At 44.4% G+C, this 22,386-nt stretch overlaps 1 protein-coding gene and 1 long non-coding RNA gene across 10 annotated transcripts in view; one reads left to right on the top strand and one right to left on the bottom strand.

Moving 5' to 3' along the window:
• The window catches only part of Pla2g7 (phospholipase A2 group VII), a 46,083-nt gene that overhangs the window by 10,459 nt on the left and 13,238 nt on the right, over window positions 1-22,386 (bottom strand). Inside the window, exons 2-8 of one of the 4 annotated variants that reach the window (XM_059281301.1) lie at window positions 12,938-13,046; window positions 7,608-7,729; window positions 7,078-7,222; window positions 5,009-5,102; window positions 3,199-3,267; window positions 2,387-2,510; window positions 1,073-1,186 (exon numbers count right to left, since the gene is read on the bottom strand). In XM_059281301.1, the coding sequence (XP_059137284.1) occupies window positions 1,073-1,186; window positions 2,387-2,510; window positions 3,199-3,267; window positions 5,009-5,102; window positions 7,078-7,222; window positions 7,608-7,729; window positions 12,938-13,031 (762 nt within the window). In that variant the 5' untranslated portion in view covers window positions 13,032-13,046. The other 3 variants (XM_059281303.1, XM_059281302.1, XM_059281304.1) reach the window with 3 other exon arrangements.
• Window positions 10,365-21,469, top strand: LOC131926058 (uncharacterized). Of its 6 annotated transcripts, none has more exons than XR_009383431.1 (5): window positions 10,365-10,662; window positions 11,707-11,801; window positions 11,889-11,973; window positions 12,650-12,699; window positions 13,171-13,258. It is a non-coding gene; the product is annotated as an uncharacterized LOC131926058 (long non-coding RNA). The 6 variants fall into 6 exon arrangements; XR_009383429.1 differs by having other exon boundaries at window positions 11,704-11,801; XR_009383430.1 differs by lacking the exons at window positions 10,365-10,662; window positions 13,171-13,258 and adding an exon at window positions 21,111-21,469 and having other exon boundaries at window positions 11,219-11,801.

The following is a 22,386-nucleotide window of genomic DNA, read 5'->3' as shown; positions in this document are numbered from 1 at the left end:
GAAGAACTTGAGAGAAATAGCATGATCCTCAGTACATCTGTGAGTTTCTATTCCCTCAGATAAATAAGAATTAGTCCTAGTCCCCCTATTCTGAAGGCATTCTATCTGCAACCCCAGAGCTGTTCTGGCAGCTGGTCTCTCAGGCTGCAGTAAGGTGGCTTGTTGATAGCCAACTCTTGATTGTATCTAGAGAAGAGCCCATCATCTTAACTTTAAACTAAACTGCTTCTAGTTCTTCTACACCCTGCCCTCCAACCTACACTTCATACCATTCACACTTGCACCCCCCCTAAAAAAAACATCATTCAAAACATTTGGCCAGCTCTTCAAGATCAAGCTTAAAATGATGCCATCACTATCCAACAAATTATACCTCCCTTGAAAGTAGGAAGTTGAGCCACATGTAATTACTGTTTTCAGTCCAAAGTGACAGCTTTATTTACAATTCAACCTGGTGCAGGTTTCACTGCTGCCTGCATTGTGTGCATTGTGTGTGTGGTGGGGGGAGGTGTATGTGCACACATGCACGTTCTGGTCTAGTTTTATTTCTATTGCTATGGTAAAATATCCTGGGGGGTAGGGAAAGGGCAGCTTAGATGAGGAAGGGTCTATTTCAGCTCACAATTTTATGTTTATAGTCCATAATGGCGTGGAAGTCAAGATGGCAGGAATTTAAAATAGCTAGTCAATAATCAACCGCAGAGAGAAATGAATGTATTCATGGTTTCTCACTTGCTAGCTTACTTGTTTACTCGTGCTCAGCTACATTTCTCTACTCTTACACAGTTCAGGACTCCCTGCCTAGGGATTAGTGCTGCCCACAGTGGACTTCCCACATCAGTGAACTTAATTAAGACAATCCCCTACAAACATACCCATAGGCCAACCCAGTGTAGACCATCCCCCATTGAGTCTCCCTTTCTAGGTGATTCTAGACTGGGTCAAGTTGACAATCCTAGCCATCTATCACAAAGTTTCTTATCATCTACCTTGCAATGTAGCAGAAAAACAGCCAACAAAGAACAATATGAAATCACAGTCCAAGGAAGAAAGAGCTCTGCTAAACGCTCACCTTCAGCTGATTCAAATCAAAGTCTGTACCTAGTATGTTCTCTTTTGGGCTTCCATGTTCAATGTCAAGCATTGCATTGAGAGCCTGGGAACATTCTTTTGCTCTTTGCCGCACCTAATACAATAATTAGAAGGAAATGATACATAAGATATTGTAACACTTCAACATTTGTGTAGGGTTGCCTGTGGGAGAATGGTTAGTTACACACTGCAAACACCTCAGTGAAAAAAACAGGGATACAAGCTAGCACTGTGATGGGGGTGTCAGCTGCAGCTAGACTCAGCTCGCCTCTTGCTTCCCTGATATGTGACTTGTTCGGATTTCTATTTTTGTACACTAATAGTGGAGACATGTGAACAAAGTCTACCCATCTCAGAGAGGATGCCAACAGAACAAAAAGTGATTCCACTGAGTCCCAAGCCTAGCTTGGTGGACTGGTAAGTGTATCAGGGTCGCTTACATGGGCGTGAGTGGTGACTCACAAAAGCTCCATCCTTCGAGCAGTAGAGCAGTCAGGTGCTCCCTACCTGTGCAACCTCAGGGAGGGACCTTGTGAGTCCTTGCAGCTTTCTGAGCTTCCTGGAAGGGAAGATTCCATAGTGCCGTAGCCTACTTCAATGAAATGTGTGTGGGTCTAAATATCCTGCCACATCTAACACACCCAAGATAAAGAAGCAGCCGGTATACTTTATCTCAAGTAATTATTCCAATGACCATGAGAGACAGATATCGTTAATCACTATTTTGTAACATGTCAAGGCACAAGATTTACTGGCCAGGATCGTTCCACTGCCAAGTCATGGAGCTAACATTCACAGACAGGCGGATTTTAAGGCTTGTACATTTCTTTAGGGTGGGGGAGGGGAGGTAGTGGACAGGGTTTCATTATGTAGCTCTGGATGACCTGGAACTCAGTATGTAGATGGTCTCAAACTCACAGAGGTCTGCCTGCTTCTGCCTCCTGAGTTCTGGGCAAGGCCTGTACATTTAGACTATTGTATGCAACCTATGTAACCTCTCCGAAACCTTTTAAATAATACATCTAGTCATCTTTTTTTTTTTTTAAATCGGTTTTGAGATTCCAAAACTAGACACTTTAACAGAAGAGAATTCTGAGTGGCATTGTCATTTCTCAGAGTAATTTTGTCTGTTTTCTGTGAAACAGACATTTTAATAAAATTTTTTTTCTCCACTTGGAGAGCTTTCCGACAGACCTGCGGGTAAGTGGGCGAGCTAGCGGCTAACATTTAACAGACGTCGTCATTTTCTTTGTGCTCTGAAGGCCGAGGCGCCTCTTCCCTCCCTGAACCGTACCTGCTCTTTCCGGACCCGCTCCGCCTCCTCTTGTTTTACGGTTCGAAGGTAAATCCAAGACCTGTTTTCCATTTTTGCAGCCGCTTGGTCCTCAAAATAGTAAGTTGCTGATGCAGATTCGTCTCTACAACACACACAGATTTGATTATGCTCCATTCATCTGACCGCCTTCCTCAATTGTTCAGTTTTCCTCTCCTCTGTTGACTTCTCTTTCCTCTTCTCCTCTACTTTTTCCCTCCACAAGTAAAAGAGGATTCCAAGGGAGTGCTCAGAGAAGGCTCTACCTGTCCAGTGTCTAGGGACATGCAAATAACCCCTCCATTATCGCAATCCTAGAAGGCAACATTGGGACCACGTTGAAAAGCCGCTCTCCGTGGTAAAGTGCTTGCCTAATCCGCACAATGTCCTGTTTCCAATCCCCTGTACTACAAAAATAACACAAAACTCTCTGAAATCCAATTCCAGCACTGGCACCTAAAAGATTTAGGTATTTCAGGTAAAATGATTTTGGGTAAATTGCCTGTAGTGCCTCCATTTCAATCTTGTGTGACACGAATAAAATAACCATCACATAGAATTTTTACAAATTCTAAAGGACTGAGATAGTGTCTGAAACACTGCAGTTTAGTCCACAGCAGACTTTATTGCTCTCAGGACATGAACTGTCTTGAAGATCTTGACATTTTCTTTTTCTTTTCATCATGTAAAATTCCACCCATGGTTTTTATGAGCTTAGAGAACAGTTATAGGTAGAGTTAAGAACAATAGCATACTTTATTTTGTTTCTGTATTCGACATACACAGGAACATACCTGTGCTCTACAGTAGCAACTATGAACCCATAAGATGCCAGGCCAATGCCAATAGCAGAATAGATTGTTCTGGAAAACAAAAAGAGGGAAGCAATTACCAATGACAATTACAAACCCAAGTCCACTGAGAAAACGAGGAACATGGAGACCGTTACACCCTGCATCAGCACTTTGGGCAGCTCTGGTCCTCAAAGGGCTTACCCCTTAGGAGGCATGTGGCATGTGGCAGTGTCTGGAGGTGTTTTATTTCCTCTGGCATCTGGTGAGCAGAGGCACACTGCTAAGCATCCTATAGTACACAGGATAAGGCCTCTAAAGCAAGCAGTTAAGTGGTCTAAACGGTCAAGAATGCTGAATTAATGAAACTCAGAGTTAATGTCAAAGTGATTCCAAATAATGACTTTTAGAGTTGATGCAGGACCATCTCTACAACAGGTTAATTATTCTCTTTCATCCCTCACCTGACTGTCTTCTTCAGCTCCATCCTTGACTCAACTTTCCTCTTATCTGTTGACTTCCCTTTCCTCTTCGGAAATGTTCAGAAAAGTATCTGACTGTCCATTGTCTAGTGACACGCAAAAACACCTTCTTTATCAAAGGCCAATGTGGGGGCCATATCCAAAAGCCGTTCTCATGTGCTGGGGACACAGCTCAGTGATAAAGTGACCCGAACTAAATTTTGAAGTTGTTAAATCTTTGTCATTTATTAGCTATCTGATTTTTAGATAGCTACTAGATTGTGTCATCACTTATGAAATAGAGCTAAGAACAAAAACTTACATTTAGGGTAGGGAACGTAAGGTTTTCTTTTTTAAGATTTAAATTTTTTTATTTATGTGTATATGTATAGGCGCATGTATGTGCAGGTGCATGTGAAGGCCAGAAGAGGGCACTGTGTCCCTTGGAGCTGCAGTCAGAGGTAGTGGAGAGCTACCCGACATGGGCCCTGGGCTAGGAGCTTGGGTTCTCTGTGAGAGCAATATGCGCTTTTACAACCACTGAGCCATCTCCACAGCTCCAGAAACGTTTGACAAGGTAACACACACAGGGAGACAGTACACAGGAAGGTAGGTCAGGTTCCCTCACTTCCTAACTGCCTGTCCTGCTTTGGGCCCTTGAGTCTTCTCAGTTGTGGGTCTTTACCTGTGAAAGGTGGTCACCACTAAGGTCAAGGGAGCACATGTATCTTCAGTGCCTTGACCCTATTTAAAGCAGTGTAACTACTCAACACACGCTTGGTGTTCTGGGAATGGTAAAACTGGGGGTGGGGGGGTAAATAACTGTGGACAGTCACATTCCCACTCTTCTCCATTGCCATTTTCTACGCTCTCTATCTCACATCATGTGTTCCATAGTCAATGACCGTAGAAATACAAAAGGGGTGTCTAGGAACTGTGTTTGCTACTGCTGAAGGCACGGGAAGGGATGTGATCCACTGTGTAGACTTGAAGACCTGCCTGCTGCAGTCAGAGTAACTGCTTCCAGCTTTGTAAGGAACACATCTGAACTCTGCTGTAGCAGCCATTGACAGTGTGAAAGCTGAATGCACGGAGCTCTGCTGCAAGATAGCTTTTATACAGATGGCTGGCTAGGTTTGATTCGCGAATTCCCAGTTGCCGATCACTACTGTAGCAAAAAATCAAATAATTTTCTGGACTATGAATCCAGTGCTGAAGACAGATAATACCCAACTTTCCACCAGCCCCACATGCACCAACATTACATTCTGAAATCTGACTTTTTATTTTTAAGAAATAGATCTAGTCGGTGATGGCTTAGAACTAAAACTGTCTGGTCTCCCAAGCATTACCTGAACGCTCCAAGACCATGCGAAAAGACAATGAGTGGATATTTTTCACCAGTCCTTGGAGGAGAATTCCAGCTTGCAGGTGTTGTCCTTGAACCTAGACAATAGTGGGAGGTAAATCAATGTTTCCTCTGGCTTGAATGCTGCTAGCTAATTAATTTACATCTTCTGAGCACAAAATCCCCAATCCATGGAGTCTTAACTATGATTTTATAAATTTGTATACTCACTTTAAAAGCCAGATACTAAATACTCACCAACCAGGGACTTCCATGTGCCTTTCCCCATAAGTGCATCAATTACTAGTCGGTCCTCATTGCCACTGACCTCACAGGGAGAGATTGTCCTACTTACGGGCATATTCTAGAAGGACACTACTTGTTTCTACTTTGAGGTATTGAGATAACGCTGAATATTTCATTTAAAACTAACCATCCAGGAAATCATTATGCTGACAGCCAGGACCTGAGCACCAAACTCTCCTCTCGTGATGATCACAGTCCAGCAAAAGATGGAGAGATGGGGAATTCACACACCAAAGGGAGCTTTTCATGAGACTGCCACTGTCTAGCTAGGCATGCTTCTCAGCTTCAGATTCCTCTCCTACAAAATGGTAGGAGTCATTGTGATCTTAGACAGTTTTAATGAAACTGATAACTAATTAGGTTTTATATATAAAGCATTTTTATATATAAAGTACCATAAAAAGCTTAAAACTGGAAAAATGTCAGCTCCCTTCCTTCACATCTTAGTTGCTTTCATCATTATTGTTATGGCCATTTGAACGTCATTTTCTTATCATAAACAAACATTTGGTCAGGAAGACTGAATGTGTTGGTTGTTATGGACGTGGCTTATAAATTACTCCACACTATGCAATAGTATTTTCTTTTTTTTTTCTTTTTTTTTTTTTTTTTTTTTTTTGGTTTTTTTGAGACAGGGTTTCTCTGTGTAGCTTTGCACCTTTCCTGGATCTCGCTCTGTAGACCAGGCTGGCCTCGAACTCACAAAGATCTGCCTGCCTCTGCTTCCCAAGTGCTGGGATTAAAGGCGTACACCACCACAGCCCAGCTGCAATAGTATTTTCTAGTTTAGAGTATTTTCCTACTTTAAAGCAATTCTTATGAAAACCTAAAGATAAAGAAAATTCCCAAAGCTGAAAAATTTGAAGGTGTAATTAACACAGGCTCAATTTTCACCTGATCTAACAAATGTTAGGAACGGAAAGTCTCCCTTGGTATACTACAGACATATTAAATGATGACTGTCTCAGACTATAGGAGAGAAATGAGTCCTTTGGGGGTGGTGATGGGCATGAACTGAGGTCTCTTGTGATAAGTGAGAGGTCAGCTGGGCTTAGCTTCTATTTTTCTATTTTCTTCTGACATGAAATGTTCAGGCAATGATCCCACCAGACAATCTGCTACTCTGACCACATTGTGGCTTCCACCACAGGATGTAAGAAGGGAAATTGAGGCTCAGGTATAAGAAGATGTTAAGGCAAATATAACATCCCCATCCTACTCCATCCCATCCCATGGCATCCAAATCAGAATTTGTAAAATGATAAAGAGCCCTAGCTTCTCCCAGTGTTGCCTAAACCCGTAGGAAATCCCGTCTTTCTGGCTAGGGAGATCACTCAGCTGTTAAAGTGTCTGCCTTGCATGTGGTGGTATAAAAATACCAGGCACACACATGTAATCCCGGTGCTGTGGAGGCTGAGATGGAGGGTCCCTGGGGCTTGTTGGGAGAGCCTGTCTCAAAGGAGGTGAACTGCATTCCTGAGAAATAACACCTTGGGTTGTCCTCCGGCCTTCATATGAATGCACACTTGTGTGCATAAGAACACACACACACACACACACACACACACACACACACACACACTGTTTTTAAAAAAAAAGAAAAGAAATCCCATCCTTACCATCTTAGGAGAAAATCAACCTTAGTCTTACTACTTGTAACTTTTGTTTCTTGTATACATACTACACACACACACACACACACACACACACACACACACACACACACATATGCATATAACTTCAGAACAGGACCAATAGAAATCATACCATATAATAGGCTCAAAATGTTGCCTACAAAACGGGGTGTTCCAAGAAATTTACTAAGGCCGAAAAAATATTCTTTGTTTGGGATCCAAACAGTGTCAAGGCGATCTTGCTCTTGAGCTGGGTAATACAATCTCAAGAAGACGCTCTGTTGGGAGAAGAAATGAACATGCTCTCCATCACACACAGTCCAAGTGCAGTGCTTTGAATATTTTATTACCCGGGCCCAAATCCCTGTCTTTCCTAAAGACGTCTACGGAAGTGTTCGAGCTGCTGAGTGCCTGAAGATAACACAAGAGAGAAGAAGAAACACTAACCATCTTTGAATAGAAGAAAAATCTGAGAAAAAGTAAGATTCAGCAGCAAATTAATCAGGAGACAACAAACAGCTGAAGAATCACACAGTAGCAAAAGGCGTGGCCACGGGGATGGCCAATGACTCATTCTCAGGTGACTGTGGGATCAAGTTAGCACATATGCTAGCGAGCAAGGCCAAGTCCAGGATTGAAGGTTAAGGCAAAGTAAGGCATTACCTCAGCAGCATAACCGAACATCACGTCTGTACAACCGACGGGGTAGGATCCATTTCCTTTGGGGATATGACTGTGGCCAGAGCTGGCAGCAGACATCACCGCTTGTATCTTATGGAACCATGCTGAAAAATATGTTCGTGTGATTTCATGTGAACACACAGCAGTAACCCAGTCCACTTCAGACTTTACTGTGCTAGGAGTTTCAGGGCAATGAAGTTCTGCTCATAATTTCTGGCAGTGTGTGTGTGTGTGTGTGTGTGTGTGTGTGTGTGTGTGTGTGTGTAGAGGTCTAGTCAGCTGTCTTCTTCAAATGCTCTCTGCCTCGTTTTTTTTTTGGAGACAGAATCCTCACTAAACCTGGAGCTCATTGATAGAATAGGGCGACAGGTCAATGAGCTCCATGGACTCAGCTGTTTCTCCCTCCTCAACACTGGGGGTTGTAGATGTCTGCCCAGATTTTACATGGGTGCTGATCTTCATACTTAGTGACAAGCACATTACCAACTCATTTCCCCAGTACCCTCCCAGTTCTCACCCTACTCAAGGGCCTGCTTTGTACAAACCATATGGGGCTTTGGAGAATAAAAAGATGGAGATAGACATGTAAATTCTGATTAGTGTTTATACTGTGTGTGTGTGTGTGTGTGTGTGCGCGCGCGCGCGCGCGCGCGCGTGTGTTGAGACAGGGTTTCCACATGTATCCCTGACTGTCCTGAAACTCACTCTGTAGACCAAGCTGACCTCAAGCTCACAAAGATCTGCCTGCCTCTGCCTCCCCAGTGCTGGGATTAAAGGCGTGCTCCACTATTCCCAGCATGCTTACACTTCTTATACATCTGGACCTGACATCGTTCCATAGTAATATCAAAGCCAATGGCCCAAGATGAAACTAAATGACCGTCCCCCAATTTCCTCTTCTCACTCTACAACTGTCCAGCCCCACCCCGAACCCCAGAATTCTCTATCTTATGAGTTCCAGGCCAGAATCCTGTGAGTCAAACAAACCCTTTCACAATCTCCATGATTTGTTCTTTATTTGAAATTATTCCTGATCCCAGACACGACCATTTCTTCTTCAGAATTGGATATGTGTGGAATATTATGTTATGGTAAGAGTGAGGACATTGGCCCAAACTAGCTACCACTCAAGAGCTGGCCCCCACTAGTCTAATTACAGCCTCTGATGCACCAGACTCAATATAATTCAGAGATGTTCTGTGACCCATCCACTCTTGACTCTCCCTTTCATCTCTGACGCCTGAACTCTTCCATATACCTGCAACTGCCCTCCTTTCTAAACCTCATCAAAACCATGCTTTACTTTTAGATGTTGGGTCCATGGGCTGGAGAGATGGCTGGGGGGGGGGGGCGGTTAAGTGCACTGGCTGCTCTTCCAGAGGTCCTAAGTTCAATTCCCAGCACCCACGTGGTGGCTCACAACCATCTATAATAGGATCTGATGACCTCTTCTGGCATGCAGGTATATATGCAGAACACTCATACATCAACTAAAATAAAAACCAGAGATGTTGGGTCCAAATAATAAATAATAAATGCCTACCTATACTTTTCTTGATACACTGAGCCTGCCCCCAACATCCACTTGACTAAAGTGTGGGAGCTGATTCCTGTGCTGCACAGACTGTGTGTTTTGCACTGTACAGACTCTGCCAAACACCCAGGGCTATGTGGAGTGTAGCACCTGCCTTGTTATCTTGCAGCATTGCTCAGCAAGGCTCTGAGTCTTGGCAATAATCTTATTCACATGCTCCACTGATGACTCATGTGTGAAGCACCAGCCAGCGATGGAGACTTCCGTACACAAGGCCTCCTACACAAAGCTGATCCTCAGGCCAGCATCATGGGTATCAATCACCCGGCGCTTATCCCAATCCTCATCCCAATTTAACTGAATCAAAAAGACTCCAAGTAGACTGACTCATGGTAAATAGCTGTTGTGTCCTGGTCCAGATCTCTTGGCCACACTAATGAAGTAATGATAGGAGACAGTTTTCAAGAAAGGCAGAGAATGGAGTGAAGCCCAGTACTGGATCCAAGTGGTCCTGTTTCACACACCAAGCCATGGTGCTCTGGCCTAAGCAATTTAAGTCCTCTCTCTGGTGCCCATTGGTAAAGGCCTTAACCAGCTTCAGGACAGCTATGTGGATGAAGAATGCGGATGAAGTGAGTGTATTCACCACGTGCCTAATACGGACTGTTGCATGTAACCGGCCGGCAGTCAACTGCCATTCCTTCTTCTCTTCTCCAGAGCTGGCAACCTCTCACTACTCAAAGGATGGAGAGTCCTTAGAAGGGTCAGCAGATCTCCACTAGGGCTTCCACTCTTCTTCAGGGCACATTCAAAATTTGGGACAATTCCTCAAAGATTTTTTTTACTATTTCATTTTACCTCCTTATTGGTGAACATTCTGTGGCTTTTTTTTAGAATTACAGAAGGTTCTTCATCTCCCATGTCAGGTTATCTGTAGAGTCAGGCTTGGTCTAACTGGGAGACGACAAGTCTAGAGAGTAACAGGGTAAGAGACACCTTCTGCCTTTCCTTCTGTGATGAGCAGCCAGTGTGCTGCTGTGTCCCCACCCATGGGCAGCCACGGCAGGGCCAGACCAGAGGGGAGACCACTGGCTCCCACAGCTCAATGAGGAGCCCCAGAGAACTCTCAGCTGCTTTGGAGACCCTGCCTAGCAGCAGAGCTCCACAGCCCACAAGTGAGATCTTAATTCTACCGAAACCATGGGAACCTCTTCAAACAATCTGTGTTTCTCCAAAGCCTCCTCTACTTTAGGAGCCTGCTCACCCAGACTCTAGGAGCCACAGGTACTACCCTGGGTACAGAAAAGGGTGTCTTACAGCTTGCACATCACATGAGCCTGCATCTCATCTCTCTCTCTGTCTGGAATCATCATAAGGAAGAAGAAGAAAGAGACATCAGAACCACCTTATCTTGGATGCTCTAGCTTGTGGCTCAGTTTATCTTTTCTCAATCCTCCTCAACTTTACTTGCATAGGAACTTTGGACGTATAGTATGCTACTTGGTATATATTCCTGAGTCTTGGCATGTATACATTATAGGAAAATTGCATTCTCTTTTAGACTTTTATTGTCCTTCTCTAGCCCATACTTTAAACCTTTCCAGGTAAGGCAGCACATACTTATCATATCAGTGCTTGTGAAGAGAACAGGATAAATAATTCAAGGCCAGCATTTGCTACATAATGAGTTAGAGGTCAGCCTGGGCTACATAAAGCTGTCCCAAAGAATCAAAAGAAGGGTTTGGAGAGATGGTTTAATGTGTCAGAGAGTTTTTTGCACAGGCATGAGGACTTGACTTTAAATCTGCAGCACAACATAAAAAATTAGGCATGGGTGCTGGGATCTGAAACCCTAGTCCTGTGGTCGGTGGAGACAGGAGGATCCCTGGGACTTGCTGGCTGTCGGCCTAGTTTCAGATTCAGTGTGAGACTATCCCAAGGGAATAAGGTGCAAAGAGATAGAACAGGACACTGGACATTTTCCTCTGGCTTCTGCCAGTGTATATAGGTGTGAACACTCACAGACACACTTATAACACATACACACACAACCTGATAAGAAATTAGTCTAATAATTATAACTTAAAAATATTCATGTAACCACTTTTGAGCATCTAGAATGAGTATGGCATTGGGCTAACACAAATCCCAGGAAGATGAATAATTAAATAACCCTGTCCTCAAGGAACAGATTTCCAGTGATGTTCAAAGATGAGAGGACAGGAAACATGTCTGTAAATTCTCAGTGCACCAATAAGAGTGAATGACATAAAATGTACCCTGGATAATAATTTACCCATCGTGTGACCTATTTCCAATCTCTGAAATGGATACTTGGAAAAATTAACTACATTTCAAGTAGGTCACAGGTTCCCTGATGACAAGCTCCGCACCTTAGTCACCGCTGTATCCATAGAGCCTTCACTTCCTGGGAATTGTTGAGGGATGAATGGACCTCTGAGATACTATTCAATTACCTGTGCAATTATCAATATAAGGCACAGTCCTTTTCCTATTGATCCATCCATTTCCCCAATTGTGAAGTAGGGCAAAGTTTATCTCGATGCCACGGAGTTATGCAAGCCCTTTTGTAGATGCTATGGAAAGAAGTCACCCAACCAGCACGAACAACCAGATCTGAAGTGAGTACATGTATTCAGGTATAGGGATCTGTGGGTGTAGACAGAGTGACATCATTCTCTAGCCACCTCTGATTGTGTTCTCCACAGGACATAGATTGAGACACACGTGTGTCACAGTTTTCTTTAAGATGAACAGGCGTTCATGATGCTTCTGAAGCAATGTCCTGGCAAGGTAGGTCCTTCTTGGTGACATGAGATGCGCCTGTCCCACGCTAGCTACTCCTCCTAGTATGGTCTAAATCTTTCTCCTCCTTTATCCCTTCCTGAGCATGTCGAGTCTCCCCTGGGGTTCCAGTATCTACTTGCCTCCACTTCTCCTCATACTGAGGTAGAAACAGTCACATCCCTTTGGACCTCAAGAGTCCAGATTGTTATCTCCTCACATACCTCTCCACCTCCCCAGGACTAAGCTTGTTTGTCAAGACACAAGCAGGGTTGGAGACTGCCTTGTAAACGCCATGGCAGGTGTGCTCCTGTACCTGGCAGGAGTCGAATAGAGGCAGTGGAAGTGGGAGGTGGAGGTGTTTGGGGGCGTTTTCCATGGTTGTAGCAAGACAAGAAAACACATGCCTGTTCAGTTTGGGTCATAAAGAGATAAGAGTGAGGCCCCTCCCTACCTCAGGATGAATTATTTCCCTGAACGTATTTGCATGCCTCGTGTGTGTGTGTGTGTGTGTGTGTGTGTGTGTGTGTGTGTGTATTTGTCTGTGGTAAGCCCTTGTTAGTGTGCTCATGTAGACATGCATGCTCAGATGCACATGCATATGTGTGTACAGGATTGTAGAAGGCAGAGATCGATGAACAGTATCTTTTATGATCACCCCTCTGTCTTTGCTTTTTTGAGGCAGGATCGCTCACTGCACCTGAAGCTCATCAAGTCATCTAGGATGGTTTGCCAGTAAGTTTCAGGGACCCCCCCCCCCCGATCCTGCCCCCCCCCACAACACTGAAAACTTCTTAACATCAGGGTTGGGGATCCAATTCAGGTCCTCAAGCTGGCACAGCAGGCATTTTATCACCGGGGTCATCTCCCCAGCCCCCAGGCCCCCCCCCCCCCCCAACACTTCTTAAAAGGACTTTCGCACACATCAAAACATGCAGCATCCGGAAGTCACTTGGAGTTTGATGTCACTTACCTGATGACCTAAAGTCATCCTGCCAGTGGAAAGGACGCACCAGTGGGAGGCAGCAGAGGAGGCAGAAAAGTGCACGCTGTTCAAGCAGTGCCATCTTGGGAGCCGATAGCTAAAAGAAAAGAAAAAAAACCATGCAGTGAATGTACCGAAGAGGATTTAAGTGGCTGCCAATCAGTGAGCCTGGGGTGCCAGCGATGTTGGTTAACAATGAAACATACATTTTTTTTTTTCAGAGCTGGCGTTTAGATAGGTACTGAATTGGCAGAATCCTTTACGCTGATGGATGGCAGAGCATAGACATAACATTTTGAGACAGTTAAATATGATTTTCTCTGATTTTTATTACAGTGCCATTTGGTTATAAAGGGAAATCAAATCATAATAATTATAACAAATCTGTCCTCCTCGTCATTATGCCCAAAGGCATATCTTGTACAGATACCTAGCAGCAGTTAGTGGGCTCTGGGTAATGTTTCCATGCCAGTTTCTCTTGTGATTATAGTGCTCTGTTGTGTGGTTTTGATGTAAGTGGTACAACTGGGTGCCGTGTATGAATGTCCTACCACACTAAGTTTCTGAAAATAGACATCAGGTCTAAATTGTTGGCCTCTGGAGGATGCTGGTATTGGAGAAATATTTTCTAAACTAATGGATTAATGAAATGACAGAATTGAGGTAGTGGAAGCAACATTGCAGTTAGACCCATACACAAACACCTCATTAGCAAAAGGTACTGCCCAGTGATGGAGGCTCACACCTTTAATCCCAGTACTCAGGAGGCAGAGGCAAGCAGATCTCTGTGAGTTGGAGGCTAGCCTTGTCTACAAAGCGAGTTCTGGGACAGCCAGAGCTGTTGCCTATCTCAAAAAAAAAAAATCCAACCAACAAAACAAATCAAAAAAGGTGCTCATGTTTGTGAAATTATTTCCCCTTTAATGCGACTTTCTCCAGGCAAGGGACTTAGCTCAGTTGGGAAAGTGCTTGTTTAGCATTCCTGAAGCCCTGGGTCCAATCCCCAACACAGCATAAACCAGGCTTGGTGGCACATGCCTGTGATCCTAGTACTTGGAAGGTAGAGCGGAGGAGAAGTTCAAGGTCATCCTCAGCTACACATCAAGTTTAACACCAGCCTGGATGACATGAGACTGTCTCAAAAATAGATAGATAGATAGATAGATAGATAGATAGATAGATAGATAGATATAGACAGATAGATAGATAGATAGAGATAGATAGATAGATAGATAGATAGATAGATAGATAGATAGATAGATATAGACAGACAGACAGACAGATAGATAGATAGATAGATAGATATAGACAGATAGATAGATAGATAGATAGATATAGATAGATAGATAGATAGATAGATAGATAGATATAGACAGACAGACAGATAGATAGATAGATAGATAGACAGATAGATAGATATAGATATAGACAGACAGACAGATAGATAGATAGATAGATAGATAGATATAGACAGACAGACAGATAGATAGATAGATAGATGTAGACAGACAGACATAGATTAAAAAAAACTAGAACTAAAATGTGTCCCTTCAACTTTGGAAGGAGCTGATGGAACTGGTCCAAGCCACCATTACCTCTCATTTGAATGTTGACAACACTGTCTCTCTGCTTTTGTCCCAGCCCCAAAGTCTAAATCCAATATAATTACAGATGGCTGTATTACTCCTCATTGGCTTCATCTGTCATAGGGTAAAATATCACACATGGCTGTCTTTGGTCTACACTCAACGGACTTGAAACCTTACCTCTGTCCTCTCTAATTGCACACCTGCTGTCTCCACCCTGGCTTCCTGGCCTCCTGCCAAATATACCAGGTATCCTGACCTCCCACCCCACCCCAAAGTCTGTGCTTACTCCCACAGCAAGGCTCTCTGCCTTGACAACCAAATGACTCTCATCTCTAGGTTTTGCCCCAGTGACCTTTACAGTGAATTTTTCCTGATCTTTTTAAAATGGAGCTGCATCCTCCTTCCCCACACCAGTACAAGTCCAATGTGCCATGTACAGTCCTCCAATATTTGTTACCAAATGGCAAACTCTGCATTATTGGTTTATTAACTTGCTCTAGAAATTCAGCTCTTGCAGTGTGAGAAGTCTGAACTCCACCTCACTACTGTGTTCCGAAGTCCTAGACTAGCACCTGGTATACAGTAAGCACTAAATAAATGTCTGCTTAAACAGATAGGAATCCTAGCGGTTTCTGACACATCTGGTTTCCAACACACACAAAACAAGCCTCACAGTCCACATGAATGTCAATTCTGCTGACTTGAAGGAGGCACTAACCAAACAGCATGATTATTTTCCACTCCTGTGAGACCCCTATGTTCCCTGCACATCCTGTGTCTCTCTTATAGTTGGAATCCAGTCTGGACACTAATTCCTGATTAATGGAAACCTGAAAAGAATTGGCCTAAGACACTTGAGACAATGTGTCTCGTCTCCTCTCTCCCTTCCTTTTTCCAACACAAAACTCAGAAGTCAGTTTATAGCCTTGGAGGCTCCAGCCTAAGAAGTCTAGATCCCTAGTTGATAGGCAGAAAAGAGCTTTTCCAATGTGTACAGCCTTCCATGGATAAGAAATATGCTTTTGTTGCATAAAAGCATTGAAATTTCTAGGTTGTTAATGGCTTTTTGCAGCATCAAATGGCTTTATTCTAATACCAGATCCCAGCCATTTAATCCAAGGGTATTTATCAAGCAAATACTGTATATACTCTCCATGATGGAAGCAATTGGGAATCCTGAAGAATTTGATACAATCATTGGCCTAAAACAGCTTATAACTGGGACTCAAATGCAAGATGAGCACATATGTTATAGGAAGGGAACCATTCAGACATGTAAAACCTCTTAAATGACATGGAACCAATTCAGAGCAAAAGGAATTCAGAAGGATTCCAAGACACCATTTGCAGTAAAATCAGATCTTACCACCGAACAATGCCAATCAACTTGGAAAACTGTCTCTGGAGTTTCTTACAGAATGGCTGTATTTATCTATTCAACTAGTTTCTTTTTCTGGTCAGGAAAAAGTATGCATAGTTTAATACTCCAAGGTTGTTTATAATTTTGACTAATTTTGTTTTGTCTTATTTCAGTCTTATTAATCCATCAGAAAGCACATGATCTTTAAAAATCCAAAGATAACAGGATAAAGTAAATAAAAGAATAAGTTTTTCCTTTTTATAATGATTTGCTAACAGTCTTTTTCAAGATGTATTTCTATGGTTAAATTCATGTACACACACACACACAAAACATACATGGATATAAACACAGACATACATATAGAGTTACATTATATATAAATATATATACATTTAGTTCTAAATTTTGTTTATAAAATTTTGTTTCAATTTTAATTTGAAAATATAGGTATCTGTTCATGTTGGTACACAGCACAACAATGTCACTGTATTTAAAAATAATACTAAATTCCTCAAAACAAACAGCTACTGAACCCATAATAATATCGCTAAGATTTTTTTAAATTAAATATTTATTTTTTATTTTATGTGTAACAGAAAATGTTTTGCCCGTGTGTGTGTGTGTGTGTGTGTGTGTGTGTGTGTGTAACACGTGTGTGACTGGATCTTGAGTGGGGCAGGAGACACCACCTCACCTCCTGGCATTGGGATTACAGATGGTTGCGAGCTGTCACGTGGGTGCTGGGACTGAACCAACCCCCCCCCCCCCCCCAGCCCTGTGCGAGAACAGCCAGTGTCTTACCCACCCAGCCATCTCTCCAGCCCCAACACTGCTGACTCACGAAGGCTTACAACCTTCCCAGCAGTTGTGTACTGTCCCCAGAACAAAGCATCCTATGTAGTCACCACCAAATCATGTGAGTTCCGCATGCCACAGCGGAGGAACCAGGCATGAGGATTTGATTGGCTTGTCCAAATCACATAGATAGGAAGTGCTGGGGGCAAAGGTTGCTCCCAGAAGGCCTGAGTCCTTATTTTATTTTAAAGTGTGTGTGTGTGTGTGTGTGTGTGTGTGTGTGTGTATGTATGTATGTATGTGTGTACACATATGAATGCACTGTCCTCTGAGACCAGGAGAGGGTCTGAACCCCTGCAGCTGGGGTTACAGGTGATAGTGAACTGACTAACCTGAGTTCACTGGGAGAGCAGCACTCTAAGCCCTGAGTCATCTCTCCAGTCCCTACTCCTTGTCTTTAACTAAAACAATCCAAACTTGGGGAGGCCCAGCTGGTGTACTCTAAACCACCATCTCCTAAAACGAATGAGAAAACAAGCAGGTAAAGGATGTGAAGGTCATCGTATGCTAACCCTAGACCCAACAGCTGCCTTGGTTTCGAAGGAAGCCGCGCTCTTATGAGGATGAGACTTGTTCTCATATTTGGGAGCAATGTGCTGAGACCCTTAGAAACTGCAGAGCACTGATTCTGAGTCCTGAGGACTAGGACTATGGAGTCTTCCAAATTAAGCACAAACCAGGACACGGCTCAGCCTGCCATCACCTACAAAGAGCCCCTGTTACAGCATCTAACTTGTAAGTACCTGGGGATATCGTCACTGGAGTCTCAGCTTCCTGATCTACTTCAATTAAAAAAGCTCTAGAATATTCCACCCCTGGTCATTTTTAGCTTCACTAAGAAAGGAGAGGGCCATTCGATCCCTTCGGAAGATCACTGGGATCAGGAGAAGAAAGAGGAAGACATCATATGGAGATCAGTGTGCTGGAGCAAGCAAAGCTACTCTAGGCAAAGGCTAGCCTGCGTGCAGTGTCTTGATCTCCACTCTATATTCCCACCAACAATTGAAAGAAGCATTAGAGACAGCAAATGGCCTCTTCAGAGTCCTCAGGCAGGGTGGGGATGCTCTACTCTCCAGTGCCACCTTAGGTGCTCACAATGGAGCAGGGCAGAAGTAGGACACAAAGCCATACAAGTTCTTGGGAGCCCTTCCCAGGACATCTGTCCTGCAAAGGCTGCCTAGGCATCTGGCACAGCCAACCTCTCCCCCTCGCTGCAGTGTCTGGAAATGCTGCAAACGGACAATAGTACCATTGCCTTGTTACAAAGTTTCTCCCTTGCACCACCACACCAGACCTCCTATTTTATCCTCAAAGCGCCCATCCTTTCAATAAAGCGTGACTAGCTCACTCATATTTTCTATATTCATTTGCTCACGTAGTCATTTACTCAATTTTAGGGAAATTTTTTCAGTTAGTAATAATCGTACCTTGGATAAATCTAATCGGCTACAACACTGCCACGGTTCGAAGTATTCAGTTTTTAAGAACACCTCTGCATCAAGGTGGTCGGTTAGCTCAGTGGGTGATGTGCCTGCCCTGTAAGCATGAGGACTTGAGTTTGGATCCTAAGCACCTATGTAAAAGCATGGCGATGGTGCTAGCTGGTTTTTTATCAACTTGGCACAAACCTAGACATACCAGTATTCCTCCATGGCCTCCACATCCGTTCCCATCTTGATCTTGAGTTCCTGCCATGGTTTCCCTTGATGGACTGTGATCTGGGATATCTAAGCCTGGTAAACTCTTTCCTCCTCACTTTGCTTTTGGTTATATCACAGAAATAGAAACTGTGACTAAGACATGAATGAACCATGGGGGTGGGGTGGGGCACCTGTGCAGAGATGGAGTAAAGACAGGTAGATTCCTGGAGCTGGCTGCCCAGTCAGTGTAGCCAATCAGTGAATGCAATCTGTGGGAAGCTGTCTCAAGAAAAAAAAATGTAGATAGTGATAGCAGTAGACACCTGAGGTCCACCTCTGCTTTACACACACACACACACACACACACACACACACACACACACACACACACACACACACCTTCTTCGTAACTTTCAAAACCCTACTTTAGTCTTAGCCTAGACACCTAGAGGTACTACACTAAAGCCTCCAGAGGTTTTCTTCAAAGGCAAGAATCCCCTGCCAGTGGCAAGAGATGTTTGAGAGAAAACAGGAATATGTTTTGTTTTGAGACTATCCCTTGCGATCCTCCTAACGCAGTCTTCTGAGGCCTGGGTTTGCAGGTGTATGAATGGTGACGCGGACTTTTAATGTCCCATAAGTCAGACCCCATGCAGTAGTCCACACTGGCTGCCCCAGAGCCCCTGGCTGCCAAGCTTTAGACAGGAGTGACGTGACGGGGCAGCTGTCCACTCTCCATGCCGTCCTTGAGGGCTCAGAGGCTTCCTGGATGTCCCCACTGCAGCTTCACAGGAGACAGCGGGAAAGACGCACTTGGGAAAGCACGCTTCAGGTGGAGAAACGGCAGCGCAGGCAGGTCTGCTCTGGGCACGCTGCTCTTGTTACAGGGAACAGATGAACAAGGGGAGGACTGTCCTGCTGCAGAGGACAGTTTTGTGGCGGTGCATGGCGGTGTCAGGGAGGCACCCTGAAGTCTTGCCCAAGCTAAACCTCTGCTTCTTTCTGAAACTGACCTGTGCTAAAGAAATGAGAATATTGTGACACTCTTTTTACTTTTGCCCTCTTTTTTTTCTAGGGGACGGGTAAGAAAGAGTCTCAGGGACCCAGGCTGACCAGGAACTCTGCTGTGCGACTAAGGATGACCTTGAACTCCTGCCTCCACCTTCCATGGGCGAGGATTACAGGTGTCACAGACATATACCCCCCAAGGAAGGGGTCGGGAGATAGCTCAACTGTAAAGTCGTGCTGTGCAAGTGTGAAGACCTGAGCTCAGGTCCCCAGGACCCCCACACGGCTGGATGTGCTGGTGTGTGTGATCCCACCCCTCCTGCTGCCTGATTGGAGGAGACAGGAGGATCCCTAGAAGGTGAAGGCCAGCTAGCCTGGCACAGGCAGAGAGGTGAAAAAGAGACCCTCTCAAACCAAGAGAAAGGTGAGGAGCCACACCCAAGACTGTCCTCTGACCTCCACATATTCATGGTAGCATATGTATACCTGCATTTACACACATAACCACACACACACACACACACACACACACACACACACACGACTTAAAAACAAAACAAAACTTCAAGGAGAGCTCCACAGAGCAGGAAGATACGTGAAGAAGCCTGTTTCCTGTTTCCGGAAAGATCAGCAAGCACTCTGTCGAAAGCGGTCTGAGGAGACGTGGGCTGGACTTTTTCCGTATCTCAACTTGTTGGTTTGGGTTTTGTTTCGTTTTCCCATAAGACAGGAACTGCACAAGCAAAGAAGCATTTTGCCTTCCATTGAGACTTCTGGAATCCCCAATTTGATAGGAGGTTATGAAACTTAAAATGTAATGTGAGATATAAATGCCTGCCTACTCAGTACCTACTGTGCACAGCACTGTCTGGCTCCATGCTTCGAATGGTCTCTGCTTCTTACATCATGGAGTCATTGGGTGGTACCGCCAATACCATCTGACCGGGTCATATGAATGGCAGCCTTTAGAGTCGAAGGAATAAGCCCAACACTCTGATGCATATTAGAAAAAAATGTTAATGTGGCATGGTCTTGTTTCTATTTTAAATCTATAATTTCTACATAAATAGAAAAAAATCCAGATAAACACAGTCCCAGAGTGTTTTCTGTGCTCACTTCTAGGGAGAGGACAATGGTTGGTTTCCTTGTCTTTTTGTTTTAACGTGTACTTGCCATTCCCTATCTGCCGGCAAGTCTTGGTAAGCAAAAAGAGAGTGTCCCTTGGGAAGTGAAACTGCCCCCATCTGAGACTCAGCAGGCGACATCAGGAAGAGCAGCTCACAGCCAACGGTACCAAGCTGGCATGGGAGAGGGGATGAAAACACACACTGAGAATGACGGGGGTGGAAAACTATCAGGGTAGGCCAACATGCTTGCCATGTCCAGCGCTCAGGAGGCTGAGGCAGGAGGACTGCCCCAAGTTCAAGACCATCCTGGGCTACCCAGTGAGTTCCAAGCTAGCCTAGACTCTAGAGTGAGATCCTGCATAAGAAACAAGAACAAACAAAAAAGCAAGAATAACATGCCACATAATGGGAATTCAAGGTCACCCTTAGCTACACAGTTAGTTCCCAAGACCAGCCTATGCTACATAAGTGGTTGTCTTAGCAACAACATACAAACTGAGGGATGGGGAAGGAAGAGGAGAGGAGAGAAAACTAAACCATAAGCCCTTTTGTTAAGCATATGTTTTGTTTTGGTTTTAGGTTTACCGAGATCCCTGGATTCATCAATAAAGCACCCACCTTCTTGCACTTGCTTTCAATGTATGACCCCCTCAGTGAAGTCGGTGCTTCTCCTCCAAGATGCCATTCCCGGCTTCTCTAGTTGGAGCCCCCAGCTCACTGCCCATCATGCCCACTGCAGTGTGTCCATGCCTCTGTTAATTCTTCTCTCATGATGTGCTCACACGTCTCTTCATGATGAGTAGTAACTGTGGTATCCATGGACCACATCCCTCACCTCAGGTACTCAGCACCCTCGACCTGTAATGCTCAGAGTACTAAGTACGAGGCTGGCTTCTATGGGAACACTAAATCCCCGTGAGGGAAACAAAGCCGCAGCAGCAGCAAACTGCTGGACTTCTGTCCTGCACTCGGCCATGGCGGCTTTTCGCCCATCAGGTGTATTATGCACATCTACTGGGCTAACACAGGAAGGACTTCCCCCCTGCAGAACCGTGTCTGTGTCTTTAGTCCAGCGGTGTGTGCACACTCCAGCTTTAGTGGATACGGGATGGACAGTTGAGTGGTATGTCGCCTCAGCCTTTGTCCTGAGCACTCCAGTGTGTCATGGGGAACTCAAGGCACTCTTCCTGACTCATTTGGCTCCTATCTCCCTGCTCAGCTACTCTCTCTCTCTCCTTTCCACATGACTTCCCATCCCTTACAAATGAAAACACTGTCTTCTAAGAACAGGGACTGTCGGAGCCATAGACCTCACGTGACCCTCCCTCCAAGTTGTCTCCTTTCTCATCATCCCTGTGCCCTATGTCTGGGGATCTTGAGCTCCTTGTCACTAACTCCAGCTTCCTCAGGGCCTCTGCAGTCCCTCAAGGCCATTCTCAATTCACACCTTTACTTTGCATCAATCTCTACTGCTTTAAGAAGAGGGCTGAGGCGGTAACACGGCTCTGGTTTGCAGCCCCACCACCATAAAGAAATCTTTTTCTGCTCCACTCCCCAACTTGGGTCTAACATTTGAAAATCTCTTGATGGTCTCTGTGCCTGGGAATAGGTGGTGCTTACATTCCTCTGGCTTCTGGTCTGTTTGCCTATCTTATTTTGTCTGTGCTGTTTTCTTTGTTCCTGTGATTTTGCTGGAAGGCACTGCCAACCCCTTTGAAAGTATTACCTATTTTAAATAAACATGACCCAAAGTTCCCCAGGCTACAAAGTAGCAAACAGAGCTTCCTGCTTTTCCCAACAAAGCGCCAGTATAAACAGCCAGATGTCCTTGGCTTCCCAGGACACAGGCTGCTTC

Source organism: Peromyscus eremicus, chromosome 16_21 (genome assembly GCF_949786415.1).
Source record: "Peromyscus eremicus chromosome 16_21, PerEre_H2_v1, whole genome shotgun sequence".
NCBI classification, from domain to species: Eukaryota; Metazoa; Chordata; class Mammalia; order Rodentia; family Cricetidae; genus Peromyscus; species Peromyscus eremicus.
This window is presented reverse-complemented; position numbering and strand designations above follow the sequence as displayed.